This window comes from Pongo pygmaeus, chromosome 7 (assembly GCF_028885625.2).
Source record: "Pongo pygmaeus isolate AG05252 chromosome 7, NHGRI_mPonPyg2-v2.0_pri, whole genome shotgun sequence".
Lineage (NCBI taxonomy): Eukaryota > Metazoa > Chordata > Mammalia > Primates > Hominidae > Pongo > Pongo pygmaeus.
In genome coordinates, this window is record NC_072380.2 from 156,854,961 (window position 1) to 156,871,289 (window position 16,329).

The 16,329-nt window shown below is 65.8% G+C and overlaps 1 protein-coding gene across 3 annotated transcripts; it reads right to left on the reverse strand.

The window, feature by feature from the left end:
• Positions 1-230: 230 nt before the first annotated feature.
• Positions 231-16,127, reverse strand: EPPK1 (epiplakin 1). Of its 3 annotated transcripts, none has more exons than XM_054498832.2 (2): positions 16,110-16,127; positions 231-10,890 (listed from the first exon to the last, which is right to left on the reverse strand). In XM_054498832.2, the coding sequence occupies exon 2, from the start codon at positions 10,843-10,845 to the stop codon at positions 427-429; it is 10,419 nt and encodes a 3,472-aa protein (XP_054354807.2). In that variant the 5' UTR covers positions 10,846-10,890; positions 16,110-16,127; the 3' UTR covers positions 231-426. The 3 variants fall into 3 exon arrangements, with proteins under 3 accessions (XP_054354807.2, XP_054354806.2, XP_063525290.1); XM_054498831.2 differs by lacking the exon at positions 16,110-16,127 and adding an exon at positions 16,092-16,107; XM_063669220.1 differs by lacking the exon at positions 16,110-16,127 and adding an exon at positions 11,837-11,854.
• Between the last annotated feature and the right edge of the window lie 202 nt (positions 16,128-16,329).

Below are 16,329 nucleotides of genomic sequence, written 5' to 3' on the forward strand. Positions count from 1 at the left end.
ATGAGTTCGACGATGAACATGAATAGCACATCATTAGGGAAATAACCGCATGTAATAAAAATTACACTGCAACAAGAGTACCCGATGGCATGGTGGAGTGAGAGTCCAAAGAGTCACATTCCGTAAAATGGAAGCAGTGAATCCAAAACGGACAGAAAAACGTACTGAAAACGAAAAAGGAGTGAAAAGTAAAACCATATGACACATAGAGGACCCAGAAAACACACCAAAACAATTATGAAACACGTTGATGGACAACGAAAGAGTGACTGTCACATGACAACTTAAGACATTTTCCACAGATAACGAATGGGTAAAACAACAAAATCACAGAATGACAAAAAAAAAAAAAAAAAAAAAAAACCAGACACACAAGTATGCCTCAACTTCTCCAGAGTTGCAGAAAACTGCACAGAGGAAGCCCAGTCACTGTGGAGAGAGAGTAAGAAATAGGAGCCCCGTATCAGGGTCCAGGGTGGCCCTCTGCAGCAGCTGCAGGTACGTGAGGTTCTCGTGCGTGTTGGGGTCGAAGAAGCCCTTGGTGTCGTCGCTGGGGTCCGCCAGGACGCGGTTCATCTCCTCGTCGAAGTAGCCGCGCCGGTAGGCCACGTCCACGGGCACGCGGTGGCTGTGCACGGGGTCGATGACGCCGCCCGTGGCGATCTGGGCCTCCAGCAGGCGGATGCCGTGCTCCCGGACGATGAGGTCCTTCTGCATGGCCTGGAAGAGGGAGATCTGCTGCCCGGTGTAGGGGTCGGTGTAGCCGGTGACGGCGCGCTCGGCCGACAGCAGCTTCTCCTGGATCTCGCCGCCCACCACGCCCGCGGCCACGGCCTCCTCCACGGACAGCCTCAGGTTGCGCACGGGGTCGACGACGAAGCCGGTGGCCGCCTGCGCCTCCAGCAGCACCAGGGCCGTGCCGGGCCGCAGCACGCCCTTCCACATGGCCTGGTAGATGCTCATCTTCTCCTGGCGGCCGGGCTCGTCCTTGGCGGGCACCAGGACGCCCGCGATGCAGCTGGTGCCCTCCAGGTAGCGCTTGACCGAGTCCATCTCCGTCACCTCCTGCAGCGTCTTAGTGCCCTGGGCCAGGTCCCGCAGGGTCTCGGGGCCCAGGATCCCGGACGTGTGCAGCTCGGAGGCGGACACCTGGCGCCTCAGGCCGCGGAAGGACACCTTGCTGAGCCGCTCCTCGGTCTCCTCGATGACCCGGGTGAGGACGGCGACGAGGTCGGGCAGGCCCAGGGCGCCGGCCGCGTGCCGGGCCAGGAGCTCGTCTCGGCGGGCCTCGCTCAGGTACGAGGAGAAGAGGACGTCCCACACGGAGACCGGCCGCCCCTGGAACTGCCCGCGCTGCACCTCCATGGTGGCACCACGCAGGGTCTGCTCCTGGCGGCGGGCGGCGGCGGCAGCGGCCTCCCCGGCCTCGGCCTCCCCCTCGCCCTCTGCCTGGGAGCGCCCCGAGTCGCCGTCCCCTCGCCCGGCTGGCCCCGGCTCCCGCGGGCCGCGCGAGGCGTCCTGGAGCTGCGGCCGGGCCCCGGGGGCCTCCTCGGCCTCCTCGATCATGGCGGTCAGCCGGCGGGTCAGTGCGGGCAAGGCCAGAGTCCCCGAGCCAAACTCGGCCAGCAGCTCCTCCCGGGCGGCCCCGCTCACGTAGCCGGACGCCAGCACGTCCCACACGGGCACCGCGCGCCCCCGGAGGCGGCCCACCTTGACCTCCATGGTGGCCGCACGCAGGGCCTCCCGGGGGTCTGGGCGCGGGCTCCCGGCCTCGGCCTGGTCCTGGGCCAGCAGCGAGGTGAGGGTGGCGCCCAGCTCCTCCACGGTCAGCGTGCCCGCCCGGTATCTGCTCAGCAGCTCCTGGCGCCGGTCCTCGGACACCTCGCGGTAGAAGAGGAGCTCCCAGACGGAGACGCTCTGGCCCTGGAGGGCGCCCGAGCCTGGCGTCACGCGGGCGTCGCGCAGGGCGCAGCGCAGCTCCTCGCTCAGCTGGTGCACGGCGGAGCCCCGGCCTGCCAGCTGCAGCATGTAGAGCCCCGTGTCCGGGTCGCGCACGCAGCGGCGCAGCAGCTGCACGTACGTGAGGTTCTCGTGCGTGTTGGGGTCGAAGAAGCCCTTGGTGTCGTCGCTGGGGTCCGCCAGGACGCGGTTCATCTCCTCGTCGAAGTAGCCGCGCCGGTAGGCCACGTCCACGGGCACGCGGTGGCTGTGCACGGGGTCGATGACGCCGCCCGTGGCGATCTGGGCCTCCAGCAGGCGGATGCCGTGCTCCCGGACGATGAGGTCCTTCTGCATGGCCTGGAAGAGGGAGATCTGCTGCCCGGTGTAGGGGTCGGTGTAGCCGGTGACGGCGCGCTCGGCCGACAGCAGCTTCTCCTGGATCTCGCCGCCCACCACGCCCGCGGCCACGGCCTCCTCCACGGACAGCCTCAGGTTGCGCACGGGGTCGACGACGAAGCCGGTGGCCGCCTGCGCCTCCAGCAGCACCAGGGCCGTGCCGGGCCGCAGCACGCCCTTCCACATGGCCTGGTAGATGCTCATCTTCTCCTGGCGGCCGGGCTCGTCCTTGGCGGGCACCAGGACGCCCGCGATGCAGCTGGTGCCCTCCAGGTAGCGCTTGACCGAGTCCATCTCCGTCACCTCCTGCAGCGTCTTAGTGCCCTGGGCCAGGTCCCGCAGGGTCTCGGGGCCCAGGATCCCGGACGTGTGCAGCTCGGAGGCGGACACCTGGCGCCTCAGGCCGCGGAAGGACACCTTGCTGAGCCGCTCCTCGGTCTCCTCGATGACCCGGGTGAGGACGGCGACGAGGTCGGGCAGGCCCAGGGCGCCGGCCGCGTGCCGGGCCAGGAGCTCGTCTCGGCGGGCCTCGCTCAGGTACGAGGAGAAGAGGACGTCCCACACGGAGACCGGCCGCCCCTGGAACTGCCCGCGCTGCACCTCCATGGTGGCACCACGCAGGGTCTGCTCCTGGCGGCGGGCGGCGGCGGCAGCGGCCTCCTCGGCCTCGGCCTCCCCCTCGCCCTCTGCCTGGGAGCGCCCCGAGTCGCCGTCCCCTCGCCCGGCTGGCCCCGGCTCCCGCGGGCCGCGCGAGGCGTCCTGGAGCTGCGGCCGGGCCCCGGGGGCCTCCTCGGCCTCCTCGATCATGGCGGTCAGCCGGCGGGTCAGTGCGGGCAAGGCCAGAGTCCCCGAGCCAAACTCGGCCAGCAGCTCCTCCCGGGCGGCCCCGCTCACGTAGCCGGACGCCAGCACGTCCCACACGGGCACCGCGCGCCCCCGGAGGCGGCCCACCTTGACCTCCATGGTGGCCGCACGCAGGGCCTCCCGGGGGTCTGGGCGCGGGCTCCCGGCCTCGGCCTGGTCCTGGGCCAGCAGCGAGGTGAGGGTGGCGCCCAGCTCCTCCACGGTCAGCGTGCCCGCCCGGTATCTGCTCAGCAGCTCCTGGCGCCGGTCCTCGGACACCTCGCGGTAGAAGAGGAGCTCCCAGACGGAGACGCTCTGGCCCTGGAGGGCGCCCGAGCCTGGCGTCACGCGGGCGTCGCGCAGGGCGCAGCGCAGCTCCTCGCTCAGCTGGTGCACGGCGGAGCCCCGGCCTGCCAGCTGCAGCATGTAGAGCCCCGTGTCCGGGTCGCGCACGCAGCGGCGCAGCAGCTGCACGTACGTGAGGTTCTCGTGCGTGTTGGGGTCGAAGAAGCCCTTGGTGTCGTCGCTGGGGTCCGCCAGGACGCGGTTCATCTCCTCGTCGAAGTAGCCGCGCCGGTAGGCCACGTCCACGGGCACGCGGTGGCTGTGCACGGGGTCGATGACGCCGCCCGTGGCGATCTGGGCCTCCAGCAGGCGGATGCCGTGCTCCCGGACGATGAGGTCCTTCTGCATGGCCTGGAAGAGGGAGATCTGCTGCCCGGTGTAGGGGTCGGTGTAGCCGGTGACGGCGCGCTCGGCCGACAGCAGCTTCTCCTGGATCTCGCCGCCCACCACGCCCGCGGCCACGGCCTCCTCCACGGACAGCCTCAGGTTGCGCACGGGGTCGACGACGAAGCCGGTGGCCGCCTGCGCCTCCAGCAGCACCAGGGCCGTGCCGGGCCGCAGCACGCCCTTCCACATGGCCTGGTAGATGCTCATCTTCTCCTGGCGGCCGGGCTCGTCCTTGGCGGGCACCAGGACGCCCGCGATGCAGCTGGTGCCCTCCAGGTAGCGCTTGACGCGGTCGTCCTCCCTGAGCTGTTGCGTCGTTCTCCGTCCCGTTTCCAGGTCTTGGAGCATTTCTTTTGTGATTATGGCTGAGCTGAGGAGTTCAGAGGCTGTGATCTGTCGTCTAATTCCTTGGAACCACAGCTGTTTGTTGCTGTTTTCCTGCTTCTCAATCATCTCTAAGACGAGCTGCGCTACCTTCTGAAGTGCCCATCTCGTGTCGGTTCTATACATCCTCACCAGCTGGAGCTTCTTCTCCTCTGTCACATATTCAGAATTCAGCAGTGCCCACAGTGTTGGTTTCTGGCCTCTGAACCTTCCCATTGTTATTTCCACTTGCTCTGCCTCCAGGGCCCTTCTCGTCTCGTCATCGATGTACTCAGAGTCCTGTGCATCCTTGTTCACTGGGAAGAGCAGCCAGCCAGTGTCCTCTTGCGGGCGGCACCTCTCCTGCAGCTCTCGGTACGAGACCTTCTCTTGTGTGTTCGGGTCCACAAACCGTTTCCTCATTTGCTTCTGGTCAGAAATGAGCGCATAGATGTCCTTGTGCAGACAGCCACGTCTGTAGGCTGTTTCCAGTGGGAGCCGGTGGTGGTGCCGTGGGTCGATGACACCCCCCGTGGCCACCTGCACCTCCAGCAGCCTCAGTGCCTCCGCCTTCTCGACAAGCTGCTTCTGCATGGCCTGGAACAGCGGGATCGTGTCTCCCGTGGCCGGATCCCTGTAGCCCGTGGCAGCCCTTTCAGCCTTCAGGAGCCTCTCCTGCAGCTCCTCGCTCACCAGGCCCACATCCACAGCCTCATCCACGGAGAGCCTCTGGTGGGTGCAGGGGTCCAGGAGGAACCCAGTGGCGGCCTGAGCCTCCAGCAGCCAAGTTGCAAATGCTGCAGGGATGAGCTCCTTCCTGCTGGCCTCATGGAGGCTCATAACCTCCCTGGTGGAGGGCACCGTGACCCCCGCAATGCAGCCACTGCCTTCCAGGTAGGGCTTCACACACTCCAGCGTGCTGAGTGCCTGCCCCCCAGTCCACCCCGCACGAAGTGTGTGCAGGGTCTTCTGATCGATGACCCCGGAGTTGAACAGCTCTGCAGCTGTCACCTCCCCTCTGATGGCCGCCACCTTGATGCCTTGGTTTTGCGTCTCTGTTTCTTCAATTGTCGTGGTGATGATTTCCAGCAATTTCTCCAGGCCCCCACTCTGGGCTCCGTGCTCCTGGATGAGCTCCCGCTTCCTGTCCTCTGTGAAGTATGGAGAGGACAGCAGGTCCCAGAAAGAGACCACCTGGTCAGCAAACCTCCCCACGCGCATTTTTGCAGTTCTGGATTGCAACACATGTCTTGTGGCCTCATTGATATACACGTAGGTTTCTCCTTTGTTTACAATTTGTAGCAGGTACAGGCCCGTCTCGGAGTCCTCCACACAGCGCTCCAGAAGCTGCAGGTACGTGAGGTTCTCGTGCGTGTTGGGGTCAAAGAAGCCCTTGGTGTCATCGCTGGGGTCCGCCAGGATGCGGTTCATCTCCTCGTCGAAGTAGCCGCACCGGTAGGCCACGTCCACGGGCACGCGGTGGCTGTGCACAGGGTCGATGATGCCGCCCGTGGCGATCTGGGCCTCCAGCAAGCGGATGCCGTGCTCCCGGACAATGAGGTCCTTCTGCATGGCCTGGAAGAGGGAGATCTGCTGCCCGGTGTAGGGGTCGGTGTAGCCGGTGACTGCGCGCTCGGCTGACAGCAGCTTCACGTAGGTTTCTTTGCCGAACATTCCTGCTTTGAACGCCTCCTCCACAGTCAGCTTCCGGTTCTCCACGGGGTCGATGATGAAGCCGGTAGCTGCCTGTGCCTCCAGCAGCACCAGGGCTGTGCCAGGCCGCAGGATGTGCCTCCTCAGGGCTTCTGGGATGCTCATCCTCTCCTGGGTGCCCTGGATAAGGACCCCGGCAATGAAGTTGCCTCCCTCCAGGGACTGCCTCACGCTGTCCATCTCCGCCACCTCCTTCACAGTTGTTGTCCCCTGGCTCAGTTCGTCCAGCGTCTTCCTGCTGATCAGCTGCGCCCTGAACAGGTCCCTGGCTGACACCTGCTTCCGGAGCCCTCTGAAGGTGGCCTGCAGGGGCTGCCTCTCTGCAGCCTCGACCAGGGCGGTGACTGCACTGATCACCTGCCGCAGGGCCGCAGCCCTCCCAGACCGACAGAGTGCCACCAGCTCCCTCCGCTTGTCAGCGCCAACGTACTCAGAGAGCAGCAGGTCCCAGAGCGACACGCTACACCCCTTAAACCTCCCTGTGCTGACGGGCACCTTCATGGCCCTCAGAGCCACCGCGGTGTGGTCGTCCACCTCAAGCGCTGTGTCTGAGGGCAGCGGCAGCAGCAACAAGCCGGTCTCGGAGTCGCACACGCAGCGCTCCCTGAGCTGCTGATAGGTCACCTGGTCCCGCGCACTGGGGTCAAAGAAGAACTTGTTGTCCTTGTCAACTGCAGTCAGCACCTGGCTCGTCTGTGTGTCCAGAAGGCCGAGTCTAAAGGCTGCTGCCTGGGGCAGGTGCACCCCGTGGACAGGGTCCACCACACCCCCTGTGGCCAGCTGCACCTGCAGGAGGGGCAAGCCCTCGTTCTGTGGCACGAGCCCCTTCTCCATGGCCTGCCACAGAGAGAGGGAGCCCCCGGAGTAGGGATCAGGGTACCCGTCCACTGCCCTTTCGGCCTGCCCGAGCTGCTCACTCAGCTCCCTGCCCACCAGGCCAACCTTAACCGCGTCCTCCACTGACAGTCTCTGGTTGTTCAGGGGGTCAACAAGGAAGCCAGATGCCACCTGGGCTTCCAGCAGCCTCTGGCCCAGGCCTGTGGGCAGGAGGCCATCCCTCATGGCCTGGGCGATGCTGGCCTTGGCCCCAGAGGGCTGTAACAGTACACCCGCCACGCAGCCTGTGCCCCACAGGCAGGCCTTCACCACTGGCTGCTCAGCGACCTGGGCGGGCGACTGCGTGCCCTGAGCCAGGGCCTCAAGGGTCTCCTGGGTGATGATGCCAGCATCCAGCAGCCAGACAGCGGGTACCTCACCCCGCGGGCCAGGCACCATGACGCGGGCCTGGGCCAGGAGCTTGGTCTCCTGTACCCACCTCTGCACAGAGGCTAGCAGCTGTGGCACAGTGGTCCTCCCCTCCTGCACGTCCTCCAGCAGGCCCCTCCGTTGGTCCTCGGTGAAGTGGCAGGAGCTGAGCAGGTCCCAGAGGGATGTGCCATCCTCAGCCCCCGGCATGGCCTGCAGGCTCTTCTGGACCTGCTCCTCGGTGGGGAGGGCAGGAGCACTTTCTGGCAGGGGCAGGAGGTGAAGGCCAGAAGCCTCATCCCTGGGGCACTGCTCCAGGAGTTGGGCATAGCTGGTGCGCCCCTGGCCGTCTGGTGTGGGGAAGGCCTCGGAGGAGCTGGACAAGGCTGTCTCCATCTCCTGGTCAACACAGCCACGCTGAATGGCCACTGGCATGGGGAGGTGGTGGTGGCTGGTGGGGTCAATGACCCCTCCTGTGGCCACTTGAGCCTCCAGGAGGCGGGCAGCTTGCTCCCAAGGGATGAGACCTTTCTTCATGGCCTGGAACAGAGATACCTGCTTCCCAGAGAAGGGATCTCTGAAGCCAGCGATGGCACCCTCAGCCCGCTTCAGCCTGCCATACAGCTCTGGCCCCACCACACCCCTGCGCACAGCCTCATCCACCGAGAGGCTCTCCGGGCTGTGAGGGTCCATGATGGTTCCGGTGGCTGCCTGGGCCTCCAGCAGGGCCAGGGCCACCCTGGGCCCCAGCAGCTTCTGCCTCATGGCCTGGTAGAGGCTGAGCCGCTGGCCAGAGGGCAACAGCCGCACACCACCCACAGCTCCCAGGCCGCACAGGTACCTGCGGACGCCATCCATGAGTAGGAGGGCCTCCGGGCTGACTGTCCCGGCCAGCACTTGGTCCAACAGCTGCTGGTCAATGATACCAGCCTCCAGGAGCTGGTGGACGGTGACCCGGCTCCGCAGTGCGGGCAGCATGATGTCCGCCTGTCTCTGTGTCTCCGCCTCCAGCAGCTTTGCCACCTGCCCCAGCGTGACCTCGCGCCACCGGTAGCGATGCAGCAGCTGCCTCCTGCGGCCCTCGCTGAAGTACTCAGAGTTGATCAGCTCCCATGCGGATACCCTCTGCCCCTGAAACCGTCCATACTTCACAGAGAGCAGCAGGTTCTGGAAGGCCTGCCGGGTGGCACTGTCCACCAGCGGGGACTGCGTGCTGCTGAGTGGCAGGAGGTATAGGCCCGTCTCGGGGTCACGCACGCAGCGCTCTAGAAGCTGCAGGTACGTGAGGTTCTCGTGCGTGTTGGGGTCGAAGAAGCCCTTGGTGTCGTCAGAAGGGTCCAACAGGATCAAGTTCAGCATCTGATCGAAGTAGCCGCGCCGGTAGGCCACATCCACGGGCACGCGGTGGCTGTGCACGGGGTCGATGACGCCGCCCGTGGCGATCTGGGCCTCCAGCAGGCGGATGCCGTGCTCCCGGACGATGAGGCCCTTCTGCATGGCCTGGAAAAGGGAGATCTGCTGCCCGGTGTAGGGGTCGGTGTAGCCGGTGACGGCGCGCTCGGCCGACAGCAGCTTCGCGAACACATCGGGCCCAATAACAGCAGCCCTCAGTGCCTCCTCAACGGAGTGCCGCTTATTTGCTTTCGGGTCGATGATGAAGCCGGTGGCAGCTTGTGCCTCCAGAAGGATGAGGGCAGTGCCGGGCCGGAGGAGCCCCTTGCATCGGGCCTCATAGATGCTTAGGCGTTCCTGGGAGCCGGGGAGCAGCAGGCCAGCAATGCAGCCTGTACCTTGCAGGTACCTCTGCACCGAGGCCAGGCTGCCCACATCCTGGGCTGTGGCCTGTCCATGTTCCAGCCGCTCGTACAGGTCCTGGTCGATGATCTCGGCTTTCAGCAGCTCTCCTGGTGTCACGGTGTTCCTCAGCCCAGAAAAGGTGACCCTGGCAGTGGCTGCAGCCTGCTCGAGGGTGGCGCTCAGCTCAGTGGCCAGCTTCTCCACGGAGAGGGTCCCTTCCTGGTACTGCTGGGCCAGCATCGCCCTCTGCTCTGAGGAGATGACCTCAGAGAAGAGCAGCTCCCAGAGGGACACAGGCCGGCCCTGGAACTTCCCCATGGAGACGGTGGCTGTGGCTGTGCTCAGGGCCTGCTGAGTGCTGTACTTGATGAATGGGGGTCCCTGGGGCTCCCCTCCCCGGGGTCCCCCTGAGAGTGGCAGGAAGGCGAGCCCGGTCTCTGGGTCGGTGACACAGAGGGCCAGCAGCTGTTCATAGCGCAGGCCGTCGTGCGTACCGTCTGAGAAGCCGCCAGCCTGCAAGAGCTGCCGCCGAGTGTCTTCATCCAGGCAGCCACAGCGCAGGGCGGCCTCCAGGGGCAGCCGGAGCCTGCGTGCCGGACAGACCAGCCCGCCTGTGGCCAGCTGGGCATCCAGGAGCCGCAGTGCCAGTGGCCTGTCCACTAGCCCCTTCTTCATGGCCTGGAAGAGGGGGATTTGAGAGCCACTGAAGGGGTCATGGTGCCCTGTCACGGCCTGCTCGGCCACCAGGAGCTGCTCGTGGAGCTCTGGGCTGACCAGGCCCGCCCTGACTGCCTCATCTACCCACAGCCGCTGGCCTGTGATGGGGTCCACTAGGGTGTGGGTGGCAGCCTGGGCCTCTAGGAGTGGCAGTGCGGTGCCCATTGGGAGCAGGTGCTCGGTGGCAGCCTGGAAAAAGCTCTTCTTGTGGCCTTCGGGCAGCAGGACAACCCCGGCCACACTGCCGGTACCCTCCAGGTAGCGCCGCACCTCGGCACGTGCACTCACGTCCACTGCGGCCAGCCTGCCCTCCCGCAGACCCTGCACAGCCTCCTCGTCCAGGATGCCCACCTCCAGCAGCTCAGCTGCACTCACCGCCCCGCCCATGGAACGGAAGGTGATCTTGATGGGCAGCAGGGCTAGCCCCGAGCCGGGGGCCCGCACACACCTTTCCAGCAGCTGGTAGTACGTCAGCCGCTCCAGAGTGTTGGGGTCGAGGAAGCGCAGGACGCCTGTGCCAGGCTCAAGCTCTGACAGCTTGTGCCATGTCTCCCGGTTCAGGAGGCCCTGGTGGCAGGCTGGCTCAGGGGCCACGAGCACTCCCTGGGCGGGGTCCACCAGGCCCCCAGTGGCCAGTTGGACCTCCAGCCAGCTCTGCCCCAGGGCCCTGTCCACAACCTCCTTCCCTATGGCCTGAAAGAGGGCCAGCTTCTCACCCCCGTAGGGGTCAGGGTAGCCCGTGGTGGCACGCTCAGCGGCCAGCAGCTTCTCCTTCAGCTCCAGCCCCACCAGGCCCTGCTGCAGGGCCTTGGACACAGGGAGCAGCTGGCCCTGGGCGGGGTCCACCAGGCCCCCAGTGGCTGCCTGGGCCTCTAGCAGAGCCAGCCCGAGCCCAGCAGGCAGGAGGCCCTGCTCCATGGCAGTGTAGACACTCTGGGCCTGGCCCGAGGCCTCCACATACACCCCAGCAATGCTCCTGGCCTGGGGCCTGGGGGGCGTGCGGGCTCCCAGCGTGGCTGCCATGGCTTTGGGGACACTGGCCTGCTCCGTGCTGTTGGCGCCTGGGACGGGAAGAGGAGGCAAGGTGTGGCCGCTCATCACACACAGCTGGTTATGCAGAGCCTGCTGACGTCCACCTCTGTCCTGCAGGGGACAGAAAGGCTCAATCAGGGACCCCACACGGCCTGGTGGGCACGAGGGAAGATGTGGTCATGGGGCCAATCCCATGCTGTCCCGGGCTGGGCTCCACCCACAGACGTGCAGCCAGAGTGTCCCCGAGGAGCTGAGTCTGCCCGGGAGCACTCCGCGGCGGGAGTGCCAAGGGAAGTGCCAGCTCAGAGGGACCATGGGCGCAGGGGCCCAGGCGGCGCCGGGAGGCCTCTCGGGACTCCAGGGCTGTCCCTCACGCAGGCTGTCCTTCAAACCTCCACCCCAGGCCAATACCCTCCCGCCAGCCCAGGGCCCAGTGCCCTCGAGTCCTTCCTGGGCACCCTGGTCCCATCCTCAGCCCTGCCTGAGGGGCCCAGCCCTGCTCCAAGAGGGCTGTGGCTCCACCCACAGGGCCCACCCCTCAGCCTGGGCACCGGCATCTCTCCACCTTTGGGTGCCTCTCTTTTGTTCTCCAAAGGCTCTGCCCCATGCCCTGCCCCATCCCAGCTCCAGTGACCTCTTGAAACCTCCCACTCCACCTGGACCTGTCACTCCAGAGAAGCCTCTGCCACCTCCTGTGGGCTCCTGAGGCCCCACCCTCCCTCCACAGCCATCCACCAGGCTCCAGCAAGACCCCAGCCCTCTGAAGCCCCGGTCTCCTGCCTCAGCCTGGCCCTGCATCCTCCTCTGCCTGTCCTGGATCTCACATCTGCAAGCACCACGGCCTCTGGGCTATTGCACCCCCTGAGCCCACACCCTGCCCCGGGGGCCGCAGACTCAGCAGACGTGTGGCAGTCCTGCCAGGAGCCGAGTGCAGGCCAGGCAAGGCTGTCTCTCCCCCATGGGCCCTGGTCCTCTGGCTGCAGCCCCGGCATGCCCTGTGCCAACCCTCCACACACAGCTGTGCAACTGGCTCTGAGCAGAGCAGCAGGTGCCTCACCTCCATCCCCACCACTCCTGCACATCAACCGCCTCCACCCAGGCCTGTCCCCTTCTGCACCAGATTGAATTATGTCCCCTAAAAAGGTATGTCTAAGTCCTAATCTACAGTCCCTGTGAATGTGACCTTATTTGGAAATAGGATCTTTGCAGATGTCACCCGGTTAAGGTGAGGTCATACCGGGCTAGGATTGGCTATTATCCAACATAACTAATGTCCTTATAAAGAAGACACACACACAGGGAGAGGGCGGCCCTGTGACGACAGAGGTAGAGATTGGATCTACAAGCCAAGGAATTCCCAGGACGCCTGGGGCCCCAGAAGCTGGAAGAGGCAGGAAGGATCCTCCCCTTGAGCTCCTCCGGAGGAAGTGCGGCCCCGCCCACTCCTCGCCTTCCGGCTTCTGGCCTCTAGAGCTGTGAGAGCAATCTCCTGCTCTTTAGGCCCCTGGTCAGTGTTCTGCACCCCTGTGCCCACCCACCTGGGGGCAGGGTCTACTCCCCATTTTCTCGGCACTACGGGCCCCAGTCCCTCTCTTGGTTCTCCCCCTCATTCCGGCTGGAACCTCCCTCTGCTCAACAGCCTGTTCATGACAACCCTTCCCTACCTCTACACAGGGTCTCAGGAGAAGGGTCGCACCCCACGTTTGGCCCCCACCCCCACTTACTCTTGAGGCAGCCACCACCCCCGGCTGCCAAACTCAACAAATGCATTTTGGAGCTGGCCCCCACCCACCTCCACCACACGGGCTATGGGGGCTCCCCTCTCCGGTGACAGGGTTCCACTCCATCTTTGTTCACCCATTAACTCTGAGACCTCCTCCCACCTACCCTCAGCTCCCCAAATCTGCAGCAGGAGCTCAGCCTCTCCTGGGTCCCAAAACCATGTGCCCAGCTGCCTCCTGGAGGTCTCACAGGCACCCCATGCTGCTCGTGCTCTGGAACATGCAGAGCCTAACCCTAGAAGGCACTGGGTCCTCCCCATCCCCTCTCCCCACATCTGGTCTCACGAAGGGCATGCTCCAGGGGCAACTCTGAGGGCTGTCGAGGCTTGTAGATGCCCCTCAGGGCCACCTGTTAAGACTGCAGCTCACCTACCCACCTTGGCAAAACCCTGGCCCCCTTCCTTCCCTTCCGCAGATACTGGTCCTGGGCCTCCTCCAGGCATCCTGCCGCTGACAGGCTGCTCAGAGCCTCAGACACGGAGCTGGGACCAGGAGGGCTCACCATCACCTCACTGGCCCAGTGCAGAGAGCCAGGGCTCCAGGAAGCAGCATTGCAGCTCAGCTGTCCCGAGGGTCCGTGCTCAGGACACAGTGTCAGGTGGCTGAGAAGACGTGGAGGATGCAGAGGACCATGGAGTGGGGCTGCTGCTAAACGACCAGCATTGGAGAAAGCTCGCAAGAGGCTGCAGAGGTCTGGCCAGCTGGCCGGTGCACCACAGGGATGCCTGGGCACTTGTCTTCATGGTGCAATGGGCCATGGGCCGCTGGTCACATCACAATCTGCCCCAGCCAACAGCTGCTGGCCTGACGGGATGTAGGAACAACTTCCTGAAGGCACAGCTGGAGTGCCAGCTCCCCAGTGACGCCTTGCAGGCTAGGGCACCATTCCTCAGGAAGTCAGTTATACCACTCCAAAACGTGGCTTCCCATGTGCGTGTGTCCCAGGAGGTGGGCCTCAGGGGTCCAGGAACCAAGGCCTGGCAGCCACAGTGGCCCACCCACCACCCCCCACTGACCCATGATGGAGCTTGGGCTCCTCGACCCCACAGCTCTGGGGTGGGTGGGCTTAGATGTCCTGGTCCCTGGAGGAGGAACACTTCTGCCAGGGGACACAGCTAGTGTCACCAAGCCAAAGGCTATGCTGCTCCCAGGCCACTCCAGCCCATCATGTCCCAGGAGCAAGCAGCCAGGAGGAGGCTCCCATCTGGCAGGGGACAGGCCTGAGCACCAGGAGGCGGCGCCACAGGGGCAGGCAGGGTGCAGGGACCTGGTGTGCCCTGCCTGGTTCTCATGGTAAATAGAACGTCGACCCCAGCCCTAGAGGGGACCCTCAGGGAAGAGGACCTGGTCACACCTGACAAGCCCTGAGCCAACAGGCGCGCCCGGGTTGAGGGCATCCAATCTGGAGGACGGGGAGGCGGCCCCAGGGGCCAGGTCCACTCTGCAAAACTTCTTTCTGCACTTCCCCAGGAAGAGGCCAGGCTCAAGGGCACAGCCTGACAGGGGTGTCTACGGGGCTGTCCAGATCTGCTTCTGGGGGGTACGTGAAATGGCAGGACAGGCCAGCTTCTCCTTTGTCCACCCTGCTTCCTCCTCCCTTCCCTTCCTGAGGCCATCCTGAGACCACTCCCGGTTACCCCTGCCTCAGACAGACTCTGCTTCTGGGAACCCAGCCTGGGCGCTTTTGTGCCCACTTCTACTGGCACCTGCCTCCCCTAGGGCTGGGCCCTCTCCAGCATGCCTCGTTCCAGGACCCCCCAGGATCTGTGAGCCCAAGGCTGCCACTCAGATGGCATCCAGGCCAAACGAGGGGCTCCTGGGGGGTCAGGGCCCTGCCCGGTGGCCTGACATCCGGCCAGGGATGGCGGTGGGGAAATGGGAGGAGCACCTGAATTCCCAGCAAGGGGGAGGGGCAGGGCGGGGCAGGGCCAGCGGGGGCGGGGACAGCACCTTAGGCGGGCCCCTGACCTGGGCACAGGCTGCCAGCCCAGACAGGCCGCGTGCTAAACGGGCCTCATAAGCTCAAGCGAGTGGCTCAAGTTCCCCAAACAAAGAGGAGATTCAGGGAGGAAGGCTGGAGACAGGGCGCTTGGGAGCAGGGAGTCGGGGGCAGGCGTGCCCTGCGTGTGTGAGTGAGTGTGCCTGCCAGTGCATGCCCGCCCCGCACCATGCGTGAGATGCGGCCTGTGGCTGGCTGCACCACTCCCTCTCTCTTCCTGACCTTGGGCCTGGTACGAGCCCCTCTGGGCCCTGCCCCTTCCCAGGCTTGGCAGGAGGAAGGCCTGGGAGTGGGTGTCTTGACTCCATGTGGGGCCTGGGGAGGGCAGCTGGACAGAGGGTTCGGAGCGAGGTGGGGCAGGGGGCGCAGCTTCGAGTGTGGGGACATCTGGAGGAGGTGGCTGCCGCCCAGGTGAGCACCGGGTCAGGGTTAGGGTGATGGGGTGGGGAGGAGGCCGAGCAGATTTTCCCGGAGCCTGAGGCACAAAGGGTCCCTCCTGCGGATTCCCCACCTCAGGTGGCCCCCAGGCCCCAAGTGGTGGAGGGCCATTCCTGAGGAGGATGGGTCTGCATCTCTTGGGCGAGGTCACTGTCTGTCACCAGACTGCCTGGCAGGCCCCCACCACAGCCTGGGACAAAGGTCGGGGAGGCTGCAGCCGCCTGCCTGAGCCAGGTCAGGGCCAGGTCAGGACAGACCCTGGCAGCTGCCTGGGCCCACACAGGAGGCAGCAGCCTTAGCTTCTGCCCGGCTGTGTGCCCTAGTGGGAAGACCCCACCCACCTGCACCCTGCACCATGATCAGAGATCAGTGGCCCCGATAACAAGCTTGGCGCAATGCAGTGGGGGCGGATGGCAGGGAAGCAGAGCCCTGGGCCCAAGTGATGGACAGGGCCCTTCCTGCCTCTGCCTCCCACGGGTCTCCAGGCGACCCTGTGACTGCTTACCCGACCCGGAGTGGCCACCCCTGGGACCGCTCACCCAACAGCAGGCAGCTTCCCTGGGTCCGTGACGCCTCCCTCCCGGCAATGTTGCCAGCAGTCACCCCTCTCAATTTGTCGGCCTAGTTGCCTCCTGGCCTGGGCGTTCCCCACCCTGCAGAGCGTGCCCCGGGCGGTCCTTGCTGCCGGGAAAACCGCTGGGCCTGCGAGACCCCCGCCCGTGGCCGCCTCTCCCATGAGGGATCGGGGCCGGCGCCTCCTCTTCACGGGCGCCCGGGACTCAGGGGCGCCACTTCGGACCCGGAGCTCAAATTGCCCAGGGCGGGAAACCTGCCCGGCCAGAGCCCAAGACCCTGCAGGCCGCCGCGCCCCTACCCTGGCCTCGGCGTGCGACTCCAGCGGGGTTCCGGTTTCCCTCGGCGGCCGCCGCCCCGCCCGGCCCCGCGCCCGCATCCGCACCCGCCTCACCCACCGCACCCGCCCGCACCTGCCCGTAACTTCCCGCACCCGCCGCACCTGCCCGCAACCGAGCGCACCTGCCCGCAACCGCCCGCACCTGCCCGCAACGGCCCGCACCTGCCCGCAACCGCCGCACCTGCCGCAACCGCCGCACCTGCCAGCTCGCCGCTCGGTCCGCAGTGTCTCCGCGCGCCCGCTCCGCCCGCATTTCAGGCCCCACAGGCCCCGCCCCCGTCTAGGGCGGCGCCCAGGTGGGGGCCCCGACGCGGGGCGGGGCAGGCAGGTGCCGGAAACTCCGCGCGGCCCGGGCCTGGCGCTTGCACCCCCGGCAAGGGGCGGCGGCTGGGCAGCCGGGACCCTCCCCTCGTCCCCAG